The 18473-nt window shown below is 35.0% G+C and overlaps 2 protein-coding genes across 3 annotated transcripts; both read right to left on the bottom strand.

The window, feature by feature from the left end:
- Positions 1-354: 354 nt before the first annotated feature.
- Positions 355-2709, bottom strand: LOC107842161 (E3 ubiquitin-protein ligase SGR9, amyloplastic). Its single transcript, XM_016685917.2, has 3 exons — positions 2261-2709; positions 1615-1757; positions 355-834 (listed from the first exon to the last, which is right to left on the bottom strand). The coding sequence occupies exons 1-3, from the start codon at positions 2656-2658 to the stop codon at positions 500-502; spliced, it is 876 nt and encodes a 291-aa protein (XP_016541403.2). The 5' UTR covers positions 2659-2709; the 3' UTR covers positions 355-499.
- Positions 2710-5269: 2560 nt separating this feature from the next.
- Positions 5270-9875, bottom strand: LOC107842910 (pentatricopeptide repeat-containing protein At2g37310). 2 transcript variants are annotated; one of them, XM_016686959.2, is made up of 3 exons: positions 6268-9875; positions 5773-5891; positions 5270-5684 (listed from the first exon to the last, which is right to left on the bottom strand). In XM_016686959.2, the coding sequence occupies exon 1, from the start codon at positions 9637-9639 to the stop codon at positions 7105-7107; it is 2535 nt and encodes an 844-aa protein (XP_016542445.1). In that variant the 5' UTR covers positions 9640-9875; the 3' UTR covers positions 5270-5684; positions 5773-5891; positions 6268-7104. The 2 variants fall into 2 exon arrangements, with proteins under 2 accessions (XP_016542445.1, XP_016542446.1); XM_016686960.2 differs by lacking the exon at positions 5773-5891.
- Between the last annotated feature and the right edge of the window lie 8598 nt (positions 9876-18473).

The raw sequence follows: 18473 nt of genomic DNA, 5'->3' as shown, positions 1-18473 counted from the left end.
TCCCCACGAGGTACATTCTACCTTCAGCAAACCTCACTTGTGAGATTTCACTGTATATGAATGGGAAAAGAAGATGGAAACTAAAGAGATGTTGAGGAAGAAATAAATTATTTTTTTTATAATCGAGAAATCTCCATGAGTTAGTAAATCCATTATTGGAAATTTGATGGATAATATATATTTCCATTCTTCGTATCATTTTTATCTACATATCAAGTTTTCTTTTGTTAAATAATTTGAATTCATAAAATGAACTTATATCTAATTTACACATTAAGAGGAGCCTTCGAGTAACTTGTTAAAGTTGTTGCTATATGATCAAGGAGGTTACATATTTAAGTCGCGAAAACAACCTTTTGCAGCAATAATAACAAATCATAACTACGATAGTAAAAAAATTGTAAAAAAACTCATATAGTAATCGTTTAGTTGATTGACCTACCTATGATTATATTAATATAAAAAATATTTTAAACTATAGAGAAAATAAACCTCCCAATTAACAAAACTCTTTAACAAACTTTGCACTATCATTCATCTTGGCCACAACCTCCCACAACCGTCTGATCTCAACAAAAACATCATCAGACGGTAGTTGAAACCTGCAACATGGACACGTGTTCCTCTTTTTCAACCAAGGCAATATACATATCCAATGAAATGTATGATGGCATGGCAATTTACAAACATCTCTTCCCTTTTTCATGTCTTCTTTACATATCACACACTCCTTGGTGTCTTCGCCGTTGTCGCTCGCTTCTATCGATGGTAGTGCCACTACTATCATCACCGATGTCGCCACCTCTTTCATATCTTTTTCTCCAATACTATCACCTGCATCAGCAGAAGCAGATTCAAGATTTAAAGTTTCTTAAAACTATATGATTCAGTTTATAATATTACCACTGAGATTTTCAGACATATACCAACTCAAAGTGACTAAATTAATCCTAGTTACTCTTTGGGGCAGAGCGAAAGAAGGGGGACTCTTGAATGTAGAAAAATGATCTAATGAATTCGAAAGAATTAAACGACGAGCCGTATATATGAATGAAAAATCTCATGTACAGTTCCATAGAGATAATAAGAATGACTTATGTGTAACTTTTTCACTATCTCCCCAAGAAAACCAAACTTTGTCTGATGTAAAATTGTTATAATACGATTAACCTCTAGATTTGAAATTACTTCTTATATACTCGATACATATGCATATTGGCCATATTCACAAGAACCCTGGGAAATAAGTACTTATTTCTTGGGAGAATCGAACCCGTATCTTCGATATAAAACATCGATGTCGCCCTAACCATTGGTCAAAGGGGATCAAAAACCATACATATTCTCAGCTTCGAGAATAAAAGGGGTTCGTTTTGTTTCTATATACAATTTGATCAAGATTATTCTTTTTACACTATCATATATATCACGCAAAAGAAATATCTGCTAGCAACTAGCAAGCCTTAAATGTAATGTTGAAATTAGATATGTTGATAACTTGTTACAACCGGTAAAGATGACCTAATAATCTATATATAATATTTAAACTCAATAGAATATTATGAATTCAATTAAATCCATCTTTAATAAACATAAATATGCCACTATATATACCTGTATGTGTCATGGCATTGATAAAGTTCTTGCACTTTGCCAGCAGCTCAATAAACTTCATTATGATTTCTCTGTTGGAACAACTAATGCTAGAGAATTTTAGTGCATCTTTTGCTATATATTGACAAATAACAAGGCGCCACCTGTTAGGGAGAAAAAAAATAGAATTAATAAAAGTTTTTGAATTGGGAAAAATTCATTGTCCTTAAAGAATAATAATATTAGAGGATAATTTCACTTCATATCTCTATAACAAAAAAAAATAAAAATTAGCTACAAATTCATCATTAATTATCTGTCGCTAAATAGTCTATAGCTAATATGCACGATCTTTTGACACTTAATCCATCTTAAATAGGATTAGGGCGAATTTCTGTTATTTTTAGGAAGATAATTTGTCTGTTGCTAATTTCTGTTATATTACAATATATGTATTACAAACTATCTACTAGTGATTCTGGATCATGTTGACGGACTTCACAAATTCATCATTAATTATCTATTGCTAAATAGTTTATAGCTAACATGATCTTTTGACAGCTAATTCGTCTTAAATAGGAATAGGGAGAATTTTTGTTATTTTGTCGATAAAAGTTATCTGTTACTAATTCCTGTTATTTTTATAAACAAATTATCTAACGCTTACCTTGATGGAGGGAGATTCAGCGCGTCAGGATCATGTTGACGTATTTCACAGAGCAGGAGGAGAAGGAGAACAGCATCTAGATCCCGGTGTTTCATAGAGGTGGTTGATGATGGAGGCATGATAGTATCATTATGCATGAAATGAATGAAAATAGCTAGTTTAGACAAAAGGTGTTTGGCAATGAGGAGGGATTTTTTGTGTAGAGAGAGAGAGTGAACGTAACGTAAGGTGAGAGAAAACAAGGTCGGAGATGAGAGGAGAGAGAGAATACGGCGGCGATAACGGTTGTGGAGGGAGGAGAAGTAGAGGGTTAGATCAGAAAGTTGATGAGAAGTGAAGGTAGAAAGTGTAGACATGATAATAGTTTCTGAGGAAATTATTTGATCTATTTTTTCCATTATGGGAAATCATGTGGTTTAGTTTGGTTTGAAAGTTGGAGTTTTTGGGATATTTATATCATAGATCTAAGTGAAATATAAATTTATCATATGAATGAAAATCACAATGCTTCAATCACAAACAAGTTCGGTAAAAAAATATAAATATAAAGTAAAAAATAAAATAAAAAATATGTGTATATTAGCAATGTATTAATAACTTGGGATTACCTCGATTTTTAATTTATGTGATAATATTTGACTAAGTGTGGAGATGAAAAAAGAAATGAAGCTAGTGTTGGATTATAAATTTTAAAATTTTATCTTTAAATATCTATTTGACCGTAAAAAATATAAATATTATGTAAAAAATAAGATAAAATAAAATATGTGTATATTAGCAATGTCTTAATAACTTGGGATTGCCTTGATCTGAATTTATGCGGTAATGTTTGACTAAGCATGGAGATGAAAAAAGAAATGAAGCTAGCGTTGGATTATAGATTTTTTTAAAATTTATTTGACCGTAAAATTTGATCGGATTTTGAAAATACGATCTTCCAATATTTTCAAGCTTCCAAAAACTGTATATTAGCAATGTAATTTAACTTCAAATTTCCTCCATGTCAATTTATGCAGTAATTTTTGACAAAACATGGAGATGAAAAAAGAAATTAAACTAGCGTTTGACTATAGATTTTAAAAATTTATCTTTAAATATTTATTTGACCATGAAATTTAATTAGATTTTGAAAATACGATCTTTCAATATTTCAAGCTCCCAAAAATTGTCCGGTAACCAGTTCTTCGGATTTTGAGACCTCCACTCATAAAACTTCAAATACTTTCAAAGTAAAATGCAAGTTCGAACCAAACTTTAAATTCTATTATCACAACTTCAAAAACTCAAATATTTAAATTTTCAACTCCAAAAATTTATGATCAATCGATAGAAAAGACTTTTGATATTGTAGTCTAAAACAAGGCCTAGACATCTATCTGTGTATCACCAAACAAGGCCTAGACATCTATCTGTGTATTCACCCTAATCATCTCATCAAAGATAAAATTGAGAATTTTTAGAGTCAAATGATTTTTTAACGCATAAAACTAAAAAAATTTTAGGACAGGGAGTACACTTTAATGATATTTTGTAGCAACCCACACCAAAAAAAGAGAGGGAAAAAAATTGTCACACAAATCATAGTAATGATGGGTAGCCAATTAACAAAAGTTGTTCTAGAGTTCTTTGTAAACTTTTAACTAAAGCAATAGAAAAAGAAAAAAGCAAAGAGTACAATAGAAAGGAAAAAGTAAAGGCAAAAGAAAAAAGAGGGGTATGGATTGGAACATGTAGTGGTGCAATCACTTTTAGACTAAAAATCTAAAATAGATTAAACACAGCCAGTGGGTTTCACAGAGTCAATTGAAGATCCCAAGTTCTAATACCACTTTTTCACTTTTTTTCTTTTGGTTGAGAAAGTTTACAACAATATACCATGTTCGTTTCACAAAGTGGGATCTTGGAGAATAGAAAAGTGGGGTCTAGTAGAGTAGAGCGTACACAGACCATACCTCTACCAAAGAGGCAGAGGCGAAGTAGAGAGATTGTTTCCGATAAACTTTGGTTGAGAAAATTGTACAACAACATGCAGAGGCGAGCTAGAGAGGTTGTTTCCGATAACTTTGGTTGAGAAAATCATACAACAACATGCAGAGGCGAGGTAGAGAGGTCGTTCCGATGAACTTTAGTTGAGAAAGTTGTACAACAACATACCATGTTAGTCCCACAAAGTGGGGTCTGGGAGAGTAGAGCGCAGATCATACCTCTACCTCAAAGGTGAGGCAGAGAGATTGTTTCCGATAAACCCCAGCTCAGGACAACAACAGTGGCCAAGAAAGTTGTACTAATTAAAACAACAAATAGATTAACCTTATAAGTTATGACCACCTTAGAAGATTTATGTTTGCATCAATATTTTCACTTTGACGTGAAAAAAGGTAATCGATCAATCAACAAACTGAATTCATTCTGATCTATTCAGACTCAGTGAAAATGTATATGGCACCGTAAATGGCATTTTCGTAGTACAATAAAGACTTGACATTTCCATTCATATTATGGGACAGGAGGACAAAGAGCTAACAATTCGGTTAGAGATGAAAGGTGCATTATTGAATCGAAAAAACAAAAACTACCCTTGATCTTAGTTAGAAGGCCGAGAAAGGTATAGTCTCATGTGTCCAAGTCTTGGTGGACACCGTTACCTAGTACCTACGCTGGTGTAAGGTAGGAGGTAAACCCGGAAAAGAGTTGAGGTGGCCGCAAGCTGGATCGGACAACATGGTTATCAAAGAATAATGGAAGATGCATTTAACAACAACAATATACTCAGTGTATTCCCACAAATGGGGTCTGTCTGAGGAGGGTAAAGCGTACGCGGTCCATACCACTACTACAGATGAAGTAGAGAGGTTGTTTCCGATAGACCTCCGGCTCAGGATAGATGCATTATTAAGTGAATAAATGGGGGACAGAGGTTTGGTTTTGGAAAAGCCTAGGGATATGAGTTAGGTAGAATAGAATGGAAGGGAATGGCTGGGAATATTGGCCTTTGTCCAGAAGTATGTGTCCAGTTTAAACAACTGCAATAATTCCTTTCTTTTCATTATCTCTGTATAACCACATGGTGAAAAAGAACAAGCAGAAGAGGGAAAATATCAATTTGGCCCATTCATGGAAAAATATGTACACCCTTTGGCCCTACAAACAAAGTCATAATAATTTAGTTTGGTGCAAGTTATTCCCCACTGTAGCCTGCACTTATCAAGGGCTCTTGTCACTCCCCTTTTTTCATATATCAAAGCTGCTTTTGGGGCTTTGTGCACCTTCTTGTAATAAACAATAGTATATCTGCATCAAAAACTGAGATCATCATACTTGCTAGGTTACAAGAAGACAGCACTTTGGATCACGAACTGCGTGATGCATCAGCCACTTGGGCAAATGATCATAATTGTTGGGATGGGCGTGGCGGTGCAAGCAACTGAAATCAAGAATTTCCCAATGTGAGATTCTGAAAGATAATCAACTTTACATATTTGAGTAGTATTAACAAAGGTCAAGCAACTTACAATTTAAATAATACAAGATTTTTTTTAATTAGAAAAGGCAGCCTGGTGCACAAAGCATCTCGTATTAGCAAGGTCCGGGAAGGGGCCGCCTCCAAGAGGTGTGCTACAAACAGTATAACCTAATTCAAGAAAATAAAATAGGGAAGATCATTTGACATGCATAATAACGAATTCTTTGTTAACGGTGAACTAACAGTACTTGTGATCATACTAAAGGAATCATGGACTAATCTCACACAAAGGTAGTAGACGAAGCTCCCGCTTTAAAGATGACTCCTATTAACCTAACAGTTGTAGCAATAGCATATCTCTAGGGAAACATAGAAAAATCATCACAGAAATTGAAGCAACTACTTTAATTTGGTTTCTGTCTGTGATTAGTTCCGTTTCAAAAGAATTCAGGGGACACCCATGTACAAGATGAAAGTGTCAAAGCCCCATCAGAAAACGTAGTTACTACTCAATGTGTATAGTACGTTATTGTTACCAACATACCAGAATATCTAATGCCTCCAAAAGGACTTCCGGAAGCTGGTGATCCCCTCTCTCCAAAGTATTTCATCAAACTGAACGACGAATATTGAGCATAAATGTGTTTACATCAAAAGCCCCTCTGGTTTCAATTTGTGCTTTAGAACACATCTCTTCGTTTATTAGTTACACGCTTACCCCATATTTGAATTATTTCTAGAGAACTTTTATGCTTGAAATGTTGTGTCTTGAGTTCCCACAGAATGGCTTCATGCTATCACCAGGGGCGGAGCTACATTTGACCAAGGGGGTTAACCCCCTTCGGCGAAAATTTTTACTATTTATACATAGTTAAAATTATTTTTTATTTAACTATTTTTTATGTATATACAGTAGAGGTTGAACCCCCTTCGATTAGTTCGTATGTTTACTTCTGAACCCCCTTGACGAAAATCCTGGCTCCGCCACTGGTTATCACTACAGGAAAGGAGTTGTTTGGTGTGAGGTATAAGGGATAAATAGTCTTGGTATAAAATGCAGGACTATTTTATCCAATGTTTAGTGTGAGGTATTAGTTAGTACCGGGATTATTTATCGCACCATTTACACCATAGTGATGGAATAAATTATCTCGTATGCATGGTGGGATAATTAACTGCGGGATAACTCTTTCCCAACCAAACGACCCTGAAGAGTATCAATGCTTGCTAAACACATTTCTACTTCCTCGTGATAAGACAAGGAACCCAATTCTTCGGAACAATGACACAGCAGAGTTGATGGCAACTCTGTAATCTTGCTTGCATGAAGCCCACAATTTTACTTCTACAGTGCAACCTCTTACTCATAGGAGCAGAAATATCACATGGTTTCCTCCTTAAATTCATCCATCATCACATAACCATCATCCCTCATCGAACCAAGCAAACTTTCCAATACCCCATAAACTTCTCCAGTCTTTTCATTTGATTCATCTGTTGCTACAAAGCTTTTTACACCTTGACATGTTTCCATCCAACTACTACCAATAATCTTCTTCAATCCTAATCTTTTCATTTTCTTCCTAAGCTCCTGAGCTTCTTCCCACCTCCCAGCTTTTGAATATAAATTTGCCATTATGGTAGAGTTTCCAGTACTTTCAGGTTCCATTTCAAACAAATGACTACATGCAAATCTACCAACTTCAACGTCACCATAAACTGAAGCTCCATTAAGTAGTGCACCCCACACCCTTGCACTGGGTTCAATTGACATCTTTCTGATGAAATCAATTGCTTCAGATAGCTTTCCTGCTCGACTTAGAACTCCCACCATGCAAGCATAATGTTCATCCAAAGGCTGGATTCCATACTTCTCCAACAACTCAAAAATTGTCCAAGCTTCTTCAATCAGTCCTGAATGGGCACAAGCTGCCAATACAGCAGTAAATGTGACAGAGTCTGGCCTTATGCAATGACTCAGCATCACATTAAGCAGATCAAGTGCAGCCTTGGCATCTCCATGGTTAGCATACGCTGAGATGATTGCCGTCCAAATAATGACACTCCGATCTTTTGTGTGATCAAAAACTTGCCTTGCTGATTGTATAAACCCCAGTTTTGCATAGATATCAATAACTCCAGTTGCAACAAAGATATTTTGATTACAATCACTCTTAATGGCATATGCATGCACTTCTTTCCCTCCTTTTGCAAATGCTAAATCAGAAATTCCCGGAAGAATACTCGAGAGGGTCACTGCATTAGGTTGAACACCTGATAACCGCATCTCACGAACTAACTCTAAAGCTCGTTCGTACAGATTATTCTGAACTAGACCTGATAACAGAGCATTCCAAGTACTCAAGCATGGTTTCTCCATTTCACGAAAAAGATTTACAGCTTTATCAACAAATCCATAATTCATGTAGCCTGAAATCATTGTACCATATGTTATCTCATCCCGCTCACCCATCTCTTCAAAAATCTCTCTTGCATAGTCCAAGCTACCACATTTTGAATACAGAGCAATAATCGAGTTAAAAACTGAAATATCAACTTCAATCCCGTTTTCTATAACATACTGATGAATTTCTATTCCCAAAATAAGATCATTTGACTGAGCACAAGCTTGTAGAACACTCACCACTGTAACCCCATCAGGTCCAAAACCTTCTAACTGCAACATTTCTCTATATAATCCTTTGCATTCCTCATAAAACCCACATTGAAAATAACCCGATATCATTGAATTCCACGATACTACATCCTTTTCAGGAATTTCATCGAACACACTTTTTGCCAATACCATATCAACTGACTTTGAGTAAGAAGTGATCAAACCATTCAATACAAACAAATCCGAATCAAACCCATTTTTAACGACATAACAATGAATCATCTTAGCCAGAACAGAGTCCCCCAACACCCCAGAAACAGCTTTCAACACACAAGTCACCGTAAAATTATCAGGCTTCACATGGTACGACTCAAGATTCTCAGATAAAAAAGAAGAGAACAACTTGAGAGTTTCCACATGGTAATTCTCGGAAGAGTAACCAATCATAAGTGCATTCCAAGAAAACGTATTTTTCTCGGGTATTTCGTTGAAGACATGGTGTGCTTCTTTTAAGTGTTTGTTTTTCGCGTAGAAATTGATGAGTTTTGAGGCAAGGAAGTTGTTAGGGATCGTCGAGGAGAGGACAAGACGGGCATGGGTCTGCTTTCCTTGACGAATCAAACAACGTTCCTTGCATAGCTGTAACAAATGACCATACAATGAGTAATCACATCGAGAATAACCCGATATAATGGAGTTCCACGATATTCCATCCCTTTCAGGAATTTCATCAAACACATTTTTTGCCATTTCCATATCACCCGACTTCAAGTAACAATCAATCAAACCATTCAATATAACCGCATCCGAATCAAACCCATTTTTCACAACGTAACCATGCATCATTTTCGCCAAAAAAGAGTCCCCCAACACCCCATAAACAGCTTTCAACACACAAGTCACTGTAAAATTATCGGGCTTCAAATGGGGTGACTCAAGATTCTCATACAACAAAGAATAAAACACCTTCAGTGTCTCTACATAATAATTCTCCGAAGCATAACCAATCATAAGGGCATTCCAAGAAAATAAATCTCTTTCAGGTATTTCTTCGAACACATGGTGTGCTTCTTTAAAACGCTTGTTTCTCAAGTAGAAACTAATGAGCTTTGATCCAAGGAAGTTATTTGGGGTCGTTGAACAAAGGATTAAACGGGCATGGAGCTGTTTGCCTTGACGAATCAAGCAATGCTGTTTGCATAGTTGAAATAAATAACCATACAATGAGTAGTCAATATTAGTAGTATAGTTGTTGAATCTGTTGAAGAGGATGAAACTTTTACGAGCTTCGTTTAGCATGACGATGAGTGCTATAGGCTTTGATGAAGCTCATTTCATTGAATTACGGAGATTTTCAAGATTTTTGGTGTTTAAATTGGATTTGACTTGAAATTTGAAATTTGAAATTTGAAATTTGAAATAGCCCATTTCTTTGTTAAGTAGATAGTCCATCCGTCTCAATTTGCGTGACAGGCGCATGTCACCTACGTGAAACATAAGTTGTAAATTGAAACAAGTAGACGATGTGTTTTATGCGAAATATGCGTTGTAGTCTCACACAAATGTGTATGTACATATTCAATTGGCTTAAGTCATATCGATAGACCCTCAAGCTTATCCCGAAAATTTACTTAAACCCCTCAACTAAAGTCTGTACCTATCAGGCTTTTTAAGTGCTAAAATTGATACTTATCAGGCACAAAATGTTATTTGGCACACTTTTCTTAGGTGCGTGAATAGTAGATTAAATAATATTTTACTTTTTTTTTTAATTAAAAAACTTTAAATCATTTTATTAATATAATTTTTAATTATTATAATATTTTAATTTAAAAAAAAAAAAAAAAAGCACCCCGCCCCCCTTTTCATCGTCTTCTTCACCCCCTCTTCATCATCTTCTTTGCAACTCCCCGCCCCCATTCATCGTCTTCTTCACAACCTTTCGCCATCATCATTTTCCTTTGCAAATCACCACCTCAGTCATCGTCTTCTTTAGCCGTGCCGGAAAATCAACTTCGAAATTTCAAGATTGTTCGAGATTACATGTTTATAAACTTAAATAACTCAAATCTAATATAATGGGGAACCATTTTCTTACAAAAAAAATGAAGAAATTGGTATCCTTGATGGAGAAAGTATCACGAGAACTGTTTTTTTTTTTTGTTCTTAAAGTTCTGCTTCTTGCAGAAAATGAAGAACTTTTTTTTTTATTTTTAAATTCAGCTTCTTGCAAAGCAATGGAGATGAGAATGGAAAGGGGAAGGGGGGAGGGGAGCTGGTGGATCACTTTGTTTTTTTTTTAAGTTCATCATCTTCTGTAATAATGGAGAAGAGAGTGAAAGGGGTGGCCTGGGGGGTGAAGGGGACAGGTGGGGGGTGGGGGTTGAAGGAACCGATTTTTATTTTTATTTTTAAAAATAAATTATAATTAGTTTTTAATTATTATTGGACTCACAATGCCACGTGTCAGCTTCCAAGTAGCCCTTTTTGCCACATCATCGCATGTGTATTACACACACTTAAGATTTTAGCTGATTGGACAAAAAAGGCCCAATTGGATCAAAATTCGGGTGGATTAGGGGTCTGATAGGTACAGGCCTTAATTGAGGGGTCTAAGTGAATTTTCGAAACAAGTTTGAGGATCTGTTGATGACTTAAGCCTGTTCAATTTAATACTAGTTAAATGTCTATGTCTTTGTGCTATATATTTAACATATTTGGCATATGAAGTAGGCATTTAAACATGCGATTTCATTTTTGTGATGTGGAATCACGATATGAAATTAATGTTTGGTAATGCAATTTCATATCATAATGAAATTCCAAATCAATCAAAAAGCATGATTTGAGAACTTCAAATCATGATTTGAATTTTTTCAAATACAAAAGTTAACTCATAAGTTTATATTTTACTAGTTTAGGTGTACGCGCCTTGCACGTGTACCTCACGTTATTGAGTTCAAACGATACACTAAATAGGATATTTGTTTAATAATAAAGATGAATACATAATTAAATTCAACATCCTTTGGAAAATTTATTTAATTAAACCTAACCTTTGCCATAAAAATTTCTCAAAGCCGATCGGCATTCATCTACCACCTGTAAACTGCAACAAAATAATACGATGATAGAAACATCAAAACGATATAACTAAATCTAACCTTTACACATATTTTTTTTAAAGCCGTCCGACACTCATCTACCACCTGTAATTTATAACAAAATAATATGACAATAGAGATATCAAAATAATACAACTAAATTTTACCTTTACATAAAAAAAATTCTCAAAACAGAGATATAAAAATAATGCAATTAAACCTAACCTTTATCTAAAACCTTTTTCAAAGTCGACCAACATTCATCTACCACCTGCAAATTCATCTACGACCTGTAAAATAGAACAAAATAATATAATAGTGATCACAAAGTTTCAGTTTTGATGAAAATAATTCTTGTCTGGGCAAAAATTTTGATACTAAAGAATGACTTGAATGAAAACAAAGAAGATATATATATACACACACGTTGAATTTTACTATGTTGAAAAAAATAGTGAAGAAGTTGAAAATTAGAAAATTAAGCATCCATCAATCTAGACATGCAACCAAATCAAGTTAGATGAGAAGTATAATTTATTTATTTTGGCTATTACATAAGATCAAAGTTTACTTAATTTGTGAGTTATTATATACAAGTAAAATTTATTTATTTATTCGTTCATAAGATAGCAACTGTATTTTATCCGTAAAGAAGTAAACGTAAGTAAATTAGTTTCTTCTCTAGTTTACCCTACATCTCAATATTTATAGAAGCATTTCCTTAATAGAGTCCTATTTTAGGAGTATTTTTTATCCTATTTTAGGAGTATTTTTATTAATCAGTACAAAGAAAAATATTAATTGATTCTCCTTCCATATATTTTAGGAATCCCATATATTTTAAGAGTCTAGTTAATATAATAAAAATAATTAAATAATAAATTAAAAAAAATAGTGAAAAGACAGTTTTGTTTAAAGGAGAGTCTTTTAATGAAGGACAAAAAGTTCAAATCACTTTTCAAAGGGTCTTCACGCTTTTAATAAATTATAGATATAGATAAAAGGCAAAATGGCTCAGTGGACCGTTGTTCTATGTTCGTTTTGTAATGAGGATACTCTTACTTATGTGTTTGTTATCTGAACCCTTGAACCCATTAAAAAGCAATATTTTAAATCCTTTGACCGTTGACTGGACCTATGTGGAATTAAAATGACTGACTAGGACAAAGTGCGTGATTACATGCGCGTGAGGTAAGAGTGAGGATCATTTTTTGATAAATTTTATATTAAAATAATTAAAAAAAATTAACCCCCTCAAACCCTCAAGGCTGCCATGGCCATCATTGGAGCCCAACAGTAGTGGACCCTAGCCATGGCCATCACTACACCTCCACAGTCATCGTCGCCGCCGTTGACGACGATCCCTTCAAGAACCACCCATCGTTCCTCTTTCACCTCCATCTTCTATCTACATTTTTCACATCCCACACACTTTAGTCTTTAACCAACACACACAAAAAAATAATCTTTTTCAAAATCCCTCAATAACCAGAAAATCCTAACCAAAGATAATTATACTACCTCCGGCTACTTTGATGGATTCAAGCTACAAATCCACTAGGAGTACGTCAAAGAAATGCTTAGAATTATGAAAACTTGAACCCCAATATTGAAAATAGTTCATTTTTATCAAAAATTTGTAAATCACTAACGAAATCGGCGACGAAATCTTGAAAGAAGTAAGACAAAGTATACCTGACCTTGGTTCTGGAGAAGTGCTGAATTTAGTAAAGAATTTTGAGAATCTTCTTTCGATGCCCAAAACAAATGAGTGTGAGGAGGAGGGGGAAGAGGGAAAAGATGTACAGAAAATAAATAATGGTGTGTGAGAGAGAATTTTGTATATGTATGGACTTGACAATGGTATGTGTGTGTTTGGGGGTGGGTTGGGGTGGTGGTGGGGATGAAAGAATGGTGTGTGTTTGTTCATATGAAGAAGAAGCAGCAAATGAAGAAGCTGTCAATTTTACCTTTTTTTTAATTCTAAATATAATTTTTTTATTTTTTTAATATTTAATTTCTTATATGGCATTTTAAAAATGATGTGGAATTTAATGTTGCATTTAAATGACGTGGAAGTTAGCGTGGCAACAAGTGTGTTACACACACCGAAAAAGTATTTAAAATATTATTTTTTAATGAGTTCAAGAGTCCAGATGACAAGCATGTAAGTAAGAGTATCTACATTACAAAACGGACATACTACAAGAGTCCACAAAGCCATTTTACCTTTATAAAAATATGCCCCACCATTTATATCTAATAATAAAATAAAATCTATAGTGCATATTATTACTCTTTAAACCATTTATATCTCATAAAACTATTATTCTCACTAGCATAAAATTTATTATTACTTCAGATCAACTCTTATTTTACAATTAAAAGATTCATTCATTAAAAAATGTATTTTTTTTTTTATAGTGAATTTACACTATAACTCATATTTAGTTTTACTTTTTTATTGAACTAAAGTTTAATCAATAAATATTATAAAGTAAAAGTGACCAACAGAAAGGGCAACAAAATAAACACACAGGGAGAAGTTCTGCCTTCTCTCTAGATCTCCTCTGCACCACTCCTTCATCTTCTAAAATCCATAGCCAAAACCATGGATCCCATTCAACCAGACCCACCAGACTATATGATATTAGATACATCTAAACAACCACTCGCTATAACCAGCTCACAACAACGACCTCTTAACTACCTCTATGCCACAACTCAGCCAGTGCCCTCCTCCAACTCAATGGATTAGTCCTCGTTGATACGCCCAAATTACACCTATCTTACGAGAGAATAAGCGGTCATTGTCAAATACATGATCCAACTAGGTTGGGGTCGAATCCTACAGGGAATACTGTGTTCACTAAGTATTATGGTTGTTACTAGACTGTTGATCAAAGGTTTCGAATTAAAGGGGGGTTTTGGTTTGTAAATTATATCTCGCTATTTGTAACAGAAAGTATTCCGGTCAGAGATTCTTATTGCAAATAATAATTCAATGAGAGTAGACAAACTAGAGTTATGATTATCGAGATGTTCAGGCATCTAGGGTTGTGAATTATTTTGAATTTCCAATTAATCACTTCAATTAAAAGAGTTATTGAATCCTATAATTTACCCATTTGTCTCTCAACCTAAATGAGTATATTATCCTTCAATTCTCTCAAACTTAAGGAATGCGTTAATTTATTCAACTATTCTCTCATGTGGGTTGATCCTGTTAGGGCATCAACCTTTAACCCAAAGGTTAAAGCCCTTAGATTCCATGTAAACCTCATATTTTCCCAAAAAACACTTTTTTATTCTAACAAGTGATGTTCTTGGGCTCACTCTTCAAGTTTGCAACCAAGAAAGGTCATTAATATAAAGAAGGGTTTAAACAACTTCAGTTAACCATGGAAATCAAGTGTTTTCACAACCCCAATCCATTATTCACATCAAGGCTCCCAATACCCTAGTTATGGAAGCTTAGCCACATATCTCAATAGAAGAAGAAGAAGAAGAAAAGTCATTATGTTTCTCATTAAAAAATTCAGAAATTACTTACAAAAATCACAAGAATTGTTCTTGAATCTTCAGAAGAGAATAAGCATAAAATGATTAGATCCCCAATTCTAGCTTGAATCTCAGAGAATACTACGTTACAATAAGTTTTAGAGATAGAAATATGATAAAAGATACCTAAATAAAACCTAAACTGGGTATTTATATGTTCTCAGGTACAGAGGATTTAAAATTCGAACTCAGAAAAGCCGCATCCAAGTTGACGGTCAGGCTGACGACCCGTCGGAAGCCTGACGGTCCATCGCATGGACCTTCACTGATGGTCCCAAAATGTCATGTTTTTTTAAGGGTTGACAGTCATGTTGGCAGGCCAGCTCTATCCTGGCGGTCCATCGCATGTCCATTATTCACATCAAGGCTCCCAATACCCTAGTTATGGAAGCTTAGCCACATATCTCAATAGAAGAAGAAGAAGAAGAAGAAGAAGAAGAAGAAGAAAAGTCATTATGTTTCTCATAAAAAAAATTCAGAAATTACTTACAAAAATCACAAGAATTGTTCTTGAATCTTCAGAAGAGAATAAGCATAAAATGATTAGATCCCCAATTCTAGCTTGAATCTCAGAGAATACTACGTTACAATAAGTTTCAAAGATAGAAGTGTGATAAAAGATACCTAAATAAAACCTAAACTGGGTATTTATATGTTCTCAGGTACAGAGGATTTAAAATTCAAACTCAGAAAAGCCGCATCCAAGTTGACGGTCAGGCTGACGACTCGTTGGAAGACTGACGGTCCATCACGTGGACCTTCACTGATGGTCCTAAAATGTCATGTTTTTTTAAGGGTTGACGGTCATGTTAGCAGGCCAGCTCTATCCTGGCGGTCCATCGCATGGGTCGTCACTTGATCCTCCAAAATGTCATGTTTTGTTTTATCCTAACGGCCATGTTGGCGGTCCGTTGGATGGTTAACGGTCTGCCACTTGGACCATCGTAGAGACCACTCATTTGCTCCCTTCTATTTTACTCTGACGACCATCCTGGCGGTCCGTCGCATGGCTGACGGTCCGCCAGTTTGACCGTCAGTGGTTTTTTTCTGCTATTTTTCCAAGTCCTTCCTTCATCTAACTCCTTAACCTGAAAAAACTAAAATCCAGTATTAAATACAACATCAGTTGCTTGAAAATGTACAATTATCCTTTGAAAAAGATGTAAAATATTCCGTCAAAAGCTGAAGCATCAACACCCTCAACTTAAGACAATTGCTTGTCCTCAAGTAACTCAGCACTTAATTGCATTCATGAACAATACAATGACAGGCAATCGACTACTGAACTAGATTTTACACAACTATTCACTTGCCAATTTACTCACAAGATCTCAACACATCAGGATCTATAACCGGCATTGTTTATAATTCAGGTCATACACACAAACATGGATACAATATCCCACAGAGATCAGTAAAACTAAGTGTAACTCAAGTTGCCCTCACAGTCAATGAAATCCACCACTTATTATATTTCGTGGACAAAAATTAAGACTCTCACACTCATCAAAGAAGTTATAAACATAGCATACACACCCATAGGCGTGCCCTTATCATCTAATGCTCATTTATGGTTGATTCATAAAGATCAAGCAGGTCTTTTTCAGGTTTGTAATTATCACGCCTCAAATCCTATTGGGGTGGACTGGCACCCGTAATCGAGGAGGCCCGGAAGAACCAGCTCATAATCTTATACTTCCCATTCATACCTCTATGACAATCCAAAATTTGGACAACATCATGTCGCATATAAAACGAAATAATCACCTGTATAAGCTCGAGCACACATATATATGTATATACAATACTTGGCCGTTGGAGCCATCATGTCTATTAACAAAACACCACCTTGACTGTACATTAGGTCTACAAAGCCTCTAGACAATACACAGAGTTTAACTAAGGTCGGGACACACCTGCCATATAACTAACTTCTATACAATACCAAAAGTGACTGGATATGACACGGAAAGCCCCGAAGCAAACTGGAGCTCACCAAAAGCAGCTGGATATCCTGGCTCCTACTTGTGCGGTGTATGAGCTGAGGTACCTGTGCCTGCAGCATAAAATACAGGTCCCCCTAGGGGACGTCAGTACGAAATATGTACTGAGTATGTAAAGCTGTAGATAATCACATATGATATAGGAGCTCAATAAAAATCAGAAACAAATGAATAAATCGTAATAGGAGTGGACCACACTTACTAGAACTTGTGACAACCTGTACATTGTATTTAGTCAATCACTTTACCTTCGTTCTTATCATCTTTGTAATCATTACTGTACTGTACTGTGACCATTAGGCTGCCTCCAGTACATATCAACTGGGATCGACCCATGATAGGCTTATGCCCCTGGGATACTACCCATAAACACATAAATAGGGATCGACCCATGATAGGCTTATGGCCCTGGGATACCACCCGATAAGAGAGAACTTCCATCACGTAGTTCAATTAATCTTTGAGATTGTTATTTCGGTCGCCACCGTATTTTTGGTACTTTAAAATAATGATACATCAATAAGAGACATATAAATAGACCATCAATGCAATAACAATGAAGTAAGAACTCATTGGCACATCAATGAAGTGTTTTGGAGTCATTAATTCCATAACAATGAAGTAGGAACTTATTGGTATATCAATGAAATGTTTTGGAGTCATTAATAGCATATGGATCTTGTTTGAGTAACCGGATACCTTCTGACATTCATTAGTGCAATAAACATGTAAGATTTGGAAAACAAGTAAGTATTGGAATGTCTTGACATCTTGTAGGGTGGAAACAAGTTCATTGGTAACGTAGGACATCATACAAAACCATTATGGATCACATGTTATTGAATAACTTTGGAAACTTTCTTAATAGAACAATTGTTCACTTTCAATATGGTATAGAGTATGCATTGCATACCTGACTGTCAACCTTCAATACTAGTTCCAAATGGACTTCCCGTATTTTCGGATTACTTATCTACAATGAACATATATAGCAATCTAGTATTAGCAACCAAATGTCACAATTCAATTATTTGAATTCACCAAACTAGTGGTTAAGTAGTAAGCCTTAATTACACCATAAAGGGTGTCACTTTAACCCTCTTATACTCCAATTACATTCACGTACCATGCATATTCATACAACATCCTCCAATATCAAGTTTGGATTCATTTATCCTTCCAACCAATCCATTAAACCAAATTGAGTCATAGACATAAACAATCATCAATTCAATAGTATATCACCATATCCACCTTCCATAACTCAATTACCATATCCACCTTCCGTAAATCAATTACCATATCCACCTTCCCCAATTCAATACAATAAAACCATGAAAAATAATTCATAACCCTATTTCCATCACCTTTCAATAACAACCAATACATATAATCCTCTATCACACATATACGAAAGGAAAAGAACAAAGGAAAACAATATTCATACCTTAGAATTCACCTCTTA

Source organism: Capsicum annuum, chromosome 9 (assembly GCF_002878395.1).
Source record: "Capsicum annuum cultivar UCD-10X-F1 chromosome 9, UCD10Xv1.1, whole genome shotgun sequence".
Taxonomy (NCBI): Eukaryota; Viridiplantae; Streptophyta; class Magnoliopsida; order Solanales; family Solanaceae; genus Capsicum; species Capsicum annuum.
Note: the sequence above shows the minus strand (reverse complement) of the source record. Positions and strands in the feature narration are given on the sequence as shown.

Coding starts and splice junctions, on each gene's coding strand:
- LOC107842161 (XM_016685917.2), bottom strand. CDS start 2,658: ATGGAAAAAATAGATCAAATAATTTCCTCAGAAACTATTATCATGTCT. Junction 1,758..2,260: donor CTGAATCTCCCTCCATCAAG/GTAAGCGTTAGA, acceptor TCTCCCTAACAG/GTGGCGCCTTGTTATTTGTC. Junction 835..1,614: donor CAATGCCATGACACATACAG/GTATATATAGTG, acceptor CTGCTGATGCAG/GTGATAGTATTGGAGAAAAA.
- LOC107842910 (XM_016686959.2), bottom strand. CDS start 9,639: ATGCTAAACGAAGCTCGTAAAAGTTTCATCCTCTTCAACAGATTCAAC.